A 12183-nucleotide genomic window follows, 5' to 3' on the forward strand; every position below is an offset into this window, starting at 1 on the left:
GGCCAAGCGGCACACAAAACGTGGCTCCTGTTTGCCAGACATTCAATGACCAAGAATTGAAATTGACTTAAACTTCTCGCAGAATGACGACATAAATATTCTTTAGATTACCTGTACTTCCTACTAAAACTGTCTATGAGCTATTATTTTAATATAGAAATTTTAAAAGTTCAAATAAATTTCTTGAAATTAAAACTATGATCTAAAAAAATTTTGTTCTCATTTTTCAAAATCAACATAAAAAAACTTCCCTCTTAATACAGCCATAGAAATTGATAGATTTGTTGACGGTTATACATAGAAACCCCAAATTCTTTGTTTTAGTCTGAGCATGTTGGTTTTAGAAATCTCATCTGAACAATTTCTACACTAAAATGCATCTCTATAAAATCTAACTTTAGGCCTTCCCTGGCTGCTCTCCGGAATGCGTCTGGGGTTTCATGACCATTGTTTCATCTCTGACTGCATGCCTGTCAGTCTTCTCTAATTCACACTCACTGACTTTTCTGGCTCCGCAGTGCAAGCGCTGATGACCCCCTGGCTCTCATCACTTTCGCATATGTGCTGCACATAAGCAAATTTAGCTAAAATTGTTACTTGACATGCACGTTTTTATTCTGAAACCTGCAAAATGAGCAGAACAAGCAAAAACAACTAAACAAATTCACTTTCTGTTCTTTTGCAGATCTCTGGCAGTATGAACATGAGGCTAGGTTGTGTTTGTCGGCCAGTTTGCTGGCCCTGTGGCAGCTTGCTGGACTCCAGGCACTGTGTCTTTGCCCTCACACTCCTCACACTCCTCATGCAGGTGGTCGTGGAGGCCAACTCATGGTGGTATGTAGACATTTCTGCTTCTACAACATTTCACCTTGTCTTACTTTGTCAGCGTTGTCCATTTTATCAATTTTTATTTGAATCTCAGACTTGTTTAAAAAGCTTGAAAGAAAAGAAAAAAAAACACAATGGGGGAAATTTCTGTTTAAAAATTAGATATTTTTCTTTGCTTGCTTTGAAAGACAGCTTGAGGTCTGAGTGTGTTTTTATTCCCCAAACTTGCTCAGCTACATTGCTAACTGTTGCACATAGCTTCCCAGAAATACATTTTCCCTGCAATTTTTAAACATTTTGCCAAACCAGAAAAAATGAATATTTCAGTCGCATTAAATGCTGTGGTTTAGAATTTAGCCCTCAAATGCATATAAATAGGAATATGCATGTGCACATTTGTTCCAGTTGAGATAAATCTCAACAAGGAACTTTTTCTACACTGGTGTGCTGTTTAACACTGACATAAGAAATTTTATTGAGAAAATAAAAATTTTCATCTAAACACTTTTGAGAACATTTCAGTTTATTACCATATATTATTATTATATATAACATTGAAATCTGAAATGTAATTTATATAAATAAGACATTTTTTAATGTGGAAAAATAGAAACGGCCAGATCAAAGCAAATGGTTTGCACAATGGGAGCCCATTATGGAATTAATTTGTAAAAAAAAAAAGAAACTAAACTAATGGACCCAACTCGGCGAGCAGCAGCATTAAAGTTCAAATACTGAGTCCGATTACAAACCTTGCTGAAGACTCTTTCATTACCAGAGATTTTTTTCAGAGTTGACATGGAGGCAAAAAAAAGTCTGTGTGTCTTTCTGTTTCCTTTTAGAGAGAACTCACAGGTGTGAATGATTTAAGGGTGGATGTTGACAGAGCATCAATCTGCATGTGTGTTTGAGTGCTGAGAAGCTGCAATGATTTTTTTTTCTTTTCTTCCCCCTGCTATGTGCCTTAGTGTGTATGTATCAGTGTATTCATTCCCGTGTTCCCTCGCTGGTGAGTTTCCTCAGTTGATCAGGTTACACTGGGGGCTAATTGTGTCTCTCTGGGGTCTCAGAGATGGGCTGCTCTAATTGTCCTGTGGCCTGGAACCAGATGCTCACACTGGTGTTCCTCTTTCAGCTGCTTTACAGTGGTTCTTGCTATCTTCTTGGGTACATCCATCATCTTTTTCTTTTTTTTTCTGAATACAACACTTAATTTAAATTAAACAATCAGTTCCATATTTGGCACCCAAAAATTGTGCAAACCCTGGAGGCTCATAATTTTAGACACAACGAGGGATTGAGAATTATTTAAAGTACTTTTGATGTCGGTAATCTGCAAAAACATTTTTTTTTTCTCTCCTGTTAAGTAAAAGCTTTAAAACTAAGACTTTAAAACTAAAACTGAAGCAACATTCTCTTGATGCATAATTGGGGATAGGCTTATAATTTTGTTAGATTCAAAACAAATACATCAGAGCATTTATCGCGATGTTGTTTTCAATTACATTCTGAGTAGTTTTTGCTCTCATAACCCTCTAAATGTTTTCAGAGCGTAGTGCTTTAGCTCGCATGAAGAGATTTTACTTGTGGCACTGACTAAATGCCTCTCATTGCAATGATTTACATACCTTTCTCAAAGCCAATCAAGTGAAATCAACTGCTGATCATGGCCTTGGCCTGTGAAACCACCATACATCTGTTTCAGTAGCACATGAGTGAAAACACTGCACTGTGTGTCCCACCACCCCCAGGTCTTTGGCCATGAACCCTTTACTGATCCCAGAGGCCTACATCATCGGGGCCCAGCCTCTGTGCAGCCAGCTGGTGGGTCTGTCTCAGGGCCAAAAGAAACTGTGCCAGCTTTACCAGGACCACATGCAGTTTATTGGCGAAGGTGCCAAAATGGGGATTCGAGAATGCCAGTACCAGTTCAGGCACCGGCGCTGGAACTGCAGCACGGTGGACAACGCCTCTGTTTTCGGACGCGTCATGCAAATAGGTAAGAAATTCTTTGAATGTTAAACAAAAAGGAAAGCACAGGAAACGCATGCATGAAGACAAATTGGACAGATTTAGTTCCAGCTGTAGCTACTCACCAGAGTGATGTATATGTAGCTCACAGTGCCTTGCAAAAAAAACCAAACAAAACATTCATACACTTTGAACTTTTTGGTATTTTGTCACGCCACATCCACAAACTTCTATGTATTTTCTTGTGTTTTTATGTGATGGGCTAAAAGAAACAGTCTAATTATGACGCGTAAAGGTAACTGAATTTTATAACATTTTACTGATAGAAATTGGAAGTGTGGTGGTCTTTTTTTTCCCCAGCTCCCTTTAATACTTTATAGAAAAACTTTGAGCTACAACTAAAGCCCTAAATATTTGGGGGTATCTATTTACTAACTTTAATAAGTAGCTCAACCTCAGCAGGTTGTGTTGAGACCCACTCTTAATTTTAAAGTTCTGTCACAATCTCAATTGGATTAAAGTCTGAACTTTGCCTAACATTATGACACATGAATATTCTTTGATATGATGTACCAATAGAAAGGGAATATCTGGCTTTGATTTTTATCCCCTCAGCATGATACAGCTGCCAACATAGAGGAAAGAGAGTTAGTTTTCTAACACGCACACATTGTTTTGCATTCAAGCAAAAAAAGTTACAAATTTAAGTCATCTGACCCGAGAACATTTTTCTATACATTTATAGTGTCTCTGACATGGTGTGCACCAGACTGTTAACATGACCTTGTGTTGCGTTCTTTTAAACATACCTTTCTTACACCCACTCTTAAGCAAAGGACAGATTTTTGGAGTTTACAACTAATATTTATCTCGTCAACAGATTCTCATTCCTGAGAACTGTCTCTCTTTGCAACTCCTCCGGAGTTAAAGTGCTATCAGAAATGTTACAACCTTTGGACATTTCGATAAACTCACTCTCCAGAACTTTTCTAGAACTTTACCCTTGTCCCCTCTTGGGTGTTCCTTTGTTTAGGGGACATGTTCACTGACATGTTCAAAGACATTTGTGTATTTAGAGGACATTTACAGAGCAACTGTAGCTATATTGAGATTACATTATAAACAGGTGGACTATGCTCAGCAAAGTAGGTGACTTTTGATGGTGTTTGGCTACATTGCATTTAACAAAGAAACATTTGAGTAAAAAATGGCGGAGCACAAAAGTAGCCCGCACTTCAAAGATTTCAATAATTTAAAAAAAAGCAGAAAACCATGGATAATTTTATTTCTACTTTGTTATACACCCTATTGTGTTGGTTAGTTGAACAGGTTTTGAGGCTGTAGCGGGACAAAATGTTAACATTTTTAAAGAGTATGAGTACTACTAGTAAAGTAGCGTGAACTACGATTTCTTTTCTGTTTTTCTTTTTTTTTATTATTCATAAACTGACCTCCTTTTTAGTCATTTAAATTACACACACACATACACACACACACACACACACACACACACATATATATATATGCCTGTGTGTGAAATGCATGGGGTTGATGATTCTCAGCAGCTGAGTGAAGGGAATAGTTGGTGGGTGAGGTTGCTGGATAAATCACATGTGGCTTTGGCCCACAAAAGCAGCCCCTGACATGGAGCAGTAGGGAGGCAGAGAATCTGCTTCCCCCCTGATGAATGGGAGATGGTCTAATACACACACATACACACAGTCTGAATGATTGCCTTCTGCCTGTATTTAAACATAATAGGAGTGCAGTGAGTATATGCTCCAATACATCAACTTGTCAGAGATTACAGTGTCTGTGTGTGCTTATAGATAAATGAGGAGTGGAGTCAAATTTTGCTATTTTTAATTTTTTTTGCTAACTTAGTTTTGCTTTCTTTTGCTAAACTTAAACCCATTTGTGGATTAACTGTGTTTGGTTAAGTTTCCCGATCAGTACTTAAATGCTCTCTAAGTGTAATTAACATAAAAATATTAGTGTTGTGATTTCTGCAGACTTACAGCAGTCTTGACAGCTTTAGTCGCAAAATGCTTTTGGACTTCATTTGGTATTAGTTTTGATTCCAGTCATTGCTTGTGGTGGGAGAATTTATATAATTTATCTTGTGCATTTTTCAACGGCCTGAATGCTTTATACGAATTGGACAAGTAAAGAAAAAACTGATTTTGCCACCGAACCACAAAATGCTTTTTGTCCATCTCCATGTTGTTCATTTCTGCCCCAATATAAAATTTGACGCATTCGTTTAGAAAAGCACACAACTTGGAATATACACTGTAGTAAACCATTTAAACCAAAAGCAGTAGGTCAGATTAAATTAATAAAAGTAGTAGTGATGGAAATGTGAAATGAAAATTACAGCAACAAAAAAAATATATATATATATAATATATATGAGCCATAGTAAGGTGTCAGATCTCAGAACTAACCAGCCCTGGTTTTGAGTTTGCTTTGTGAAATCTTTACGACGTTATCAGACCAGGGTGTTCTAGTGGAGTGTGGTGTTTTAAGATTGCATTAAAGTGACTTGTTACCACTTCTTTTAATAGCTTGTAAACAAGAACTTCAGTTCCAAAGCATTACAAAAGCACAATATTATAGAAGCACATTCTAACTCAAAAAGTAATTAAACTTACATTTTTAACATGACCATATTCTTGCAAGAACTATCATATTTTGCAGACTAAAGAGACGCACCCACAAAGTTAAAAAAAAAAAAGGAAACGTACATATATTAGCCACACCGGGCTATAAGCCGCTGGTATCTCCGGCGCTCTCGGTTTTCTTAATAAATCTGCTATCAAGGACGCAGCCCTGCGTGTCCAACTCCGAATCATGGATTTGTTCACGTCAAGCTTGCGTGCTATCAATCTGTACTGGCAGATCGATAGCCTTCAACTTTAAAAGCTGCATCATATGAACTACTTTGTGTGGTTTCCATGATGACGGGGTATGAGTTTGAAAACATTTCTCCGTCGTGCCTGCTGCTAGCATGTACTTATTCTAAATGAAAATCAACACTTTTGTGATTTCAAGTTTTGACTTCCAGTGATTCACTTCCTGCTAAAGAGACCCATGGCAGTTGAAGAAAAATGCACAGAAAAGCCGCACCGGGGTAGAAGTAGTATGGTTCAAAGTGTGGGGAAAAAAGTAGCGGCTTATAGTCTGAAAAATACGGTATTTAAAGTTAGTCTGATTTTTATTTATTTACTTTTTAGGAGGTGTCCTGTAAGATGCAACTGTGTTGTGCAGATCCAAATTTAACATGAGGTTGGTCAGCCTACTCTATGTTCACTGGTTTTAAGTGGCTGGATTGACATTGATCTACAACATCATCAACAGCAAAGTGTTGCTGCATAAGTGCACCGTATCATCCCAAATAAAGAGTTTTTTTTGTTTTGTTTTTTTAAGATGCAGCATGTTCTACATTTATCAGCACAACTGGGAAAAGTCTTCCTGTATACTGTAAATGCATCTTTGATTTCAGTCTTTGAAAAATAGCTCATCTTAACACCTTAACCAACTGATCCACTGTTGAATTAGCCTCTCTAGCTACAATGTTGAGTGTTAATCTTGTGATATTGCTCAACATCTAAAACCAGAATTTATTCCATTTGCATTAAATTAGTGGAGTACTTCTGACCTTTATTCCATCAGTGAGTATTAAATGAAAACTTTACACGCTGCCAGTCTTTCAGCTCCCGTCCTCCACAGCATTGTCTTGGTCCACTTTGGGCTGGATAAACATGTCCTCCACTTTACAGGTGTCTGTGTGAAAGCTTTAAAACTGAGCAGCAGAGTGAGACTGTGTTCAGATTTCCTCTTTTTGGTGGCTTTGCTTGCTCTGGGTTATGGTGCATGAGCAGCTCGGAAGATTAGAGTTCATCTGTCCACAGTTCCTCTATTAGGCCAATATCCTCATGCTGGATTAAAAGTTGTTCACAACTAATGAATCCCCCAGGAACTCTGATCTTATCTGCCTCAAAGCATTCTTTGAGACTTGACAAAGGAGTTCTTCAGTGTGGTTGTTTTCTATCATTTATAATATTTGTGTATTTTTCTTGCTCTATCATTTTTTTTTCTTGACCCATCTCCCTTTTCCTCCCATCTGTTGTTGTCATTACTGCTCAATCCCTATAGATTTGGCCCAGTAAGTATATGAACCGTGCATTTTTATTGTTTGGCAGTTCTTGTCTTCTCATTCTACCAAGCAGCTTTATAGTTTGTTTTCTTTTTTCACCTGGTTCTTTTTGAGCCGCTATCTTATCTTAGTTTTCTGTACTTGTCTGTGGCTTTGTTGGAGTGACGATGTATACAGTCCATGCACATTTCTGTATCTCCCTCTTGTTCTGTATAGAGGAAATTTTGAAGGGAGAAAACGTGGAAGTTAATGAACGGTGGCTCCAGGATCACTCACTCATGAAAGACAAAGCAAAAGAGTCGCTGTCACTTTTAATTTTGCTCAAATGCGAGTGGCTTGTGAAGAGGGATCTCTGTCACTTGAGGGCGCTGTGTTCTCTCTGGCTGCATCCCAATAACAGCAAAGCAGATTACTGTTCAACATGCTGTCGGATGACGAGCCTGCATTGCTTGGCTGGAGTGCTTTGTAATCTTAAGTGTATGGTGAATGCTGTCAGATGACATCACATCTCACAACACCACACACACTCTTAAATCAGAATGAGATGCCTTTAATATTGAATAGACGTCAATGCTTAAACTCCAAAAATGGAGACGGGGCCTTGCATAGTATTCACACCGCTTGAACTTTTCAATATTTTTGTAACATTTCAACCACAAACTTAATTTTCTTGGAATATTTTAGATCAAACAAAACAAAGTAACACATAGTTTTGAAGTGGAAGGGAAATTACTTAATGTCACTTTTAATGTCGTGTAGAACCAGTTTCCACTGCATATACAGCAACAAGTCTACTGACTAATGCACCTTCTGTGTCCTCTTTATAGTTTGTGGCATCTTGCAAATTGGACTTCTAATGATGTTATTGCAACATGGCTTTCTTCTTGCCATCTTATTAGGTATGGAATCCATACCTAATAGTTTTTGTGTATAAATACCTCTACCTGTTGTGGAGGTAGAGGTAGCTTCCCTCATGTTCCCATGGACCTCTTTGCGCATTCTCTAAATGTTTTTCTGCCTTGGCCATTCAGTTCAAGTGGATGGCCAGGTTTGCAGTTGTGCGGTACTCTTTCCATTTCTGGACGATCAAACAGGTCTCCATACAATGTGCAATGCTTGTAACCATGTTTTACCACCAAACCTGCTTTGTTTGCCCATTTGCTTGTTAATGTGCACACAAGGAGGCTCTATTTACAAAATGGGAAACTTCTGAGGCAGTTGGTTATGCTGGAGCATTTTTAGTGTCAGAGTAAAAGGGAACAGAATACACATACACACCAACCCTTTACGTTTTTATTTGAAAAATAAAAATGATGTGCTACTTTGTGTTGAGATATCACTTCTATACATCATGTTCTTGGGTTGTGACGAAGCATGAAGAAGTTCAGTTTGAATATTTACAAGGCAATATTATTCAACCTACAGAGTAGCATTTAGATTTTTCTCTTCCAGCCTCAGTATGTCAAATGTGATATGATGCTTATGTTTTCGTATCTACAGGCAGTCGGGAAACGGCGTTCACCTATGCCATCAGCGCAGCAGGGGTGGTGAACACAGTGAGCCGTGCCTGTAGAGAGGGCGAGCTCAACAGTTGCGGCTGCAGTCGGGCCGCTCGTCCCAAAGATCTACAGAGAGACTGGCTGTGGGGCGGATGTGGGGACAACCTCAACTACGGCTACAGGTTCTCCAAGGAGTTTGTGGATGCACGCGAGAGGGAGAAGAGCTATCCGAAAGGCTCGTACGACAGCGCAAGATTGCAGATGAACCTTCACAATAATGAGGCAGGAAGGAGGGTAAGGCATCACCTTTTACATTATCCGAAAAGAAACGAGTGTAAAAGTTCTCAAAGAGGAAAGCAGACATTCAGAAGTGAGACAATCCAGGTCCGTTAAACAGATTCTGTATGATCATCTGTTTAACAGCTCTGTCTGTTCACTCCCCCCGTAGCTTTGATGTGTATAGGGAGAGGGAGTCATTGGAAACAGCTCTGGGGTTTTTCCTTTCCAAACATCTTGAATCAACCTCAAAGAAAGCATCATGCTAGATCTCTTTGGCCAAACTGTTCCCTTTCAAGTTAAACAAATGAGTGGACATTTTATGTTGTGCACCTTTGGAGACATGGACAAAATAATGATGCCCTCGGAAGAAAAGTGATGCCTTATGACAACAGCAGCATCTTTGGTTGCTGGAGAGACAAGTTACAGTGCAACCCTTTGGGGATGTACAGTGCCTTACAAAAGTATTCATACTTCTTAAATGTCTTGCTTTTTATGTCAAATTACAATTGTTGGTCCTAATGTGATAAATGCAAAAACCATTAATAGTATCAAAAGCAATAGACATGAGACATAGAGGACAAAGATTATGTTTTTTTTTTCTCCATACCCCTCCTCCCCCTTTCAAACACACTCATACACCTCCTCTCCTCCTCTTTCACACACACACAAAAAAAAGAAAAAAGGACTGGAAAGCATTGATATTCGCCATCTGCAGAGCGCTTTGTGGAACCACATTGTTTTGCTGGGCGGGAAACTCTGATCTCTGAGCAGCTTACCTGTCCTGATGCCTGTCCTTCGGGTGGTTTGCAGTTGTGCCATACTCAATTTTTGAATAGTACATTAAGAAGTTCATAGCTTAGGATATTATTTTATAACCAACCGTACTAGGGCTGAAACGATTCCTCGAGTGATTCGAGTACCTCGATTATTAAAATTCCTCGAGGAAAATTGACCTGCCTCGAAGCTTCGTTAATTTATGTTTTATCATTTAGCGCACCGTGTTTCAGCCGGAACATTATTTGCATTGAGCAGAGCTCTGACTTCCGCCTCCGAGTTGTTGACGGAAGCTACGTGTTAGCGGCATAACGTCCAATCTTCAAGTTCGGCCCGCGGGGATTTTACTGATTGGTGATAATCCCGGGTTTTCATCGTTTTTGTGGGACCAATAAACATCCTTAAAATGACCGGTGCGATGCCGGGAGTTCGGCAGCCTTTCTGCTCCAGAGCTGCTGGTTGAACGGCGGGAAGAAGCTGAGGAGGATTTATACAGGTGAGCGGAGAAACTGAACACGGCGGGCGGCTGAGGGTTGATGCTTACAGGGTAAGAGCAGCTTTACGGACGAACCGCACAATAAACTTATATCATCCCGGTCTGAACAAACGGGAGGCGGAACATGGCTGCTAGATGAGTTTCTGAACGGAGGAGCCGTAAATATCCCGTGTTGCTCCCCCGGTCTACAAAAAGGTAACTGGTAGGGAAGCTCAAATGTTGAAAAAATAGACTGATGTTGATATCCGATAGTAACACTGGTGTTTTGGAAGATTTACCAATATTTTATTTCATAATTGTTTTTATCCGATTACTCGATTAATCGTAAGAAAAATCTATAGATTACTCTATTACTAAAATAATCATTTACAACAGCCCTAAACCGTACCAATGTCTATATAACTCCCACAGTCCTAGAAGCCCTGTGTGCGGTCCCAGCGGGGTCACACTGACCCTGTGTGCGCTTTAATAAGGCTTTTGTTTTTCTCGTGATTGCGGGAACTGACAAGCTGAGTGGACATGCCATCAGCCTGTCAGTTGTCCAATCATGCCATCTGCCTTGCTCTTTCTGAGCGTTGAGCTAGAGGGTTTAAAAAAATCCATGTCTCAATGAGATTTACCTGCTTAGGTAAAGTTGAAATAAAAACAAGTTTAAAGTTCTACACAACTTCATCCCTGTCTAGTGTTTCCCTTGGTCTTAATAATGCTGTTTGTGCTCTCATTTCCTTATGAAATTTCTTAGACTATCACAGTGCAGCTGTATTTGTTCTGATTTATACCAATTAGCTAAATTTTGACGGTTGTTGGTTGCAATTGATTTTATTTGAGTATCAGAGTAAAGAGGAATTACGCATGTCATAATTTTGTTAGAAATTACATAATCTTGTTTTTACTTCCATTTCTAAAAATCTTTTAAAAATACTAAATTTTGTGGTTGCAACAAGACGGAACATACTCAAGCGCGGTATGCACCAATACACTGAATTTGTTTTCTGCAGGGTTTTTCAAATGGGAATTACCACTTGTATCCACTTTTTCATTATCTTTTTTTTTTTTTTTTCTCTAAGGCGGTGTCAAACCTTGCCGATGTGTCCTGCAAGTGCCATGGTGTGTCTGGATCCTGCAGTTTAAAGACCTGCTGGTTGCAGCTGGCCGACTTCCGTAAGGTGGGCGACGCTCTGAAGGAGAAGTATGACAGCGCAGCAGTCATGAAGCTTAACTCGCGTGGCAAACTGGTGCCAATGCACAGCAATTTCAACGCTCCGACAAGCATCGATCTGGTGCACATCGACCAGAGTCCAGACTACTGCTTAAAGAACCAAAGCACCGGCTCCATAGGCACGGTGGGGCGCCTTTGCAACAAGACGTCAGAGGGCATGGATGGATGTGAGCTGATGTGCTGCGGCCGAGGTTACGACCAATTCAAGGCAACCCTTGTGGAGCGATGCAACTGCAAGTTCCACTGGTGCTGCTATGTGAAGTGCAAGGTCTGCACCAAAATTGTAGACCAATTCGTCTGCAAGTGATGAAAGACCCGTTGCCTTGCAGATGATGGTTGTACATCTGTCTGAATTCATGAGCTGTGGAACACAGGATGGAAGAAAGAAACTATATAAATTATATTTATAGAGTTAAACAATTATGTCCTTTGCAAAAAAAAAAAGACCCTCTTAAAAACAAAACAAAAAACTTTTCCTTTTTAGAAACCAAGAGTATTGTTAAATATTTATTTCCAGATTGCTATGTTTTTATTCTGGCCCAGTTAATATCGGCTACTTCTTTTTTTTTTAGTCTGAGTTCTCTAAAACTCTCAACCTCTTCATCCCTCTTCCCAGAGCAGTTTTGTTTTTTCACTAGGAAACAATTCCTCTTTGCAAGTGGCTCACACTAATGGATGCTGTCTGCAAAGCTAAGCTTGTGCCTTCCACTTTCTAACAAAAGTGTTGTTTGATGTCTCATAATTGGCGTAGACATTCTGATGAATTGGTCATGAATTGGTGGGTTAAGGTGTGTGTGTGTGCCGAGTGCAAATCTTCACAGGGCCAGTTCCAAGCTAGAAATCGCAATCCTTTACTTGTCGCTTCTTTACACATGAGGAGGAATAATTTAGATGTTTGCTTTTTGTGAATCCTTGCATTAATGAGGGAGGGCTACAGTGAAACGGCTATTTTTTATTT

General features: G+C 39.4%; 1 protein-coding gene across 1 annotated transcript in view; it reads left to right on the top strand.

Annotated features, from left to right (window-relative positions):
- wnt5a (wingless-type MMTV integration site family, member 5a) overlaps nt 1–11669 on the top strand; it is a 14754-nt gene extending 3085 nt beyond the window's left edge. Inside the window, exons 2-5 of the mRNA XM_008413828.2 lie at nt 686–834; nt 2580–2827; nt 8459–8751; nt 11074–11669. Coding sequence (XP_008412050.1) covers nt 698–834; nt 2580–2827; nt 8459–8751; nt 11074–11532 — 1137 coding nt within the window. The 5' untranslated portion in view covers nt 686–697 and the 3' untranslated portion in view covers nt 11533–11669. The remainder of the gene's footprint in view (nt 1–685; nt 835–2579; nt 2828–8458; nt 8752–11073) is intronic.
- The last annotated feature ends 514 nt before the right edge of the window (nt 11670–12183 follow it).

Source organism: Poecilia reticulata, linkage group LG7 (assembly GCF_000633615.1).
Source record: "Poecilia reticulata strain Guanapo linkage group LG7, Guppy_female_1.0+MT, whole genome shotgun sequence".
Classification (NCBI taxonomy): domain Eukaryota; kingdom Metazoa; phylum Chordata; class Actinopteri; order Cyprinodontiformes; family Poeciliidae; genus Poecilia; species Poecilia reticulata.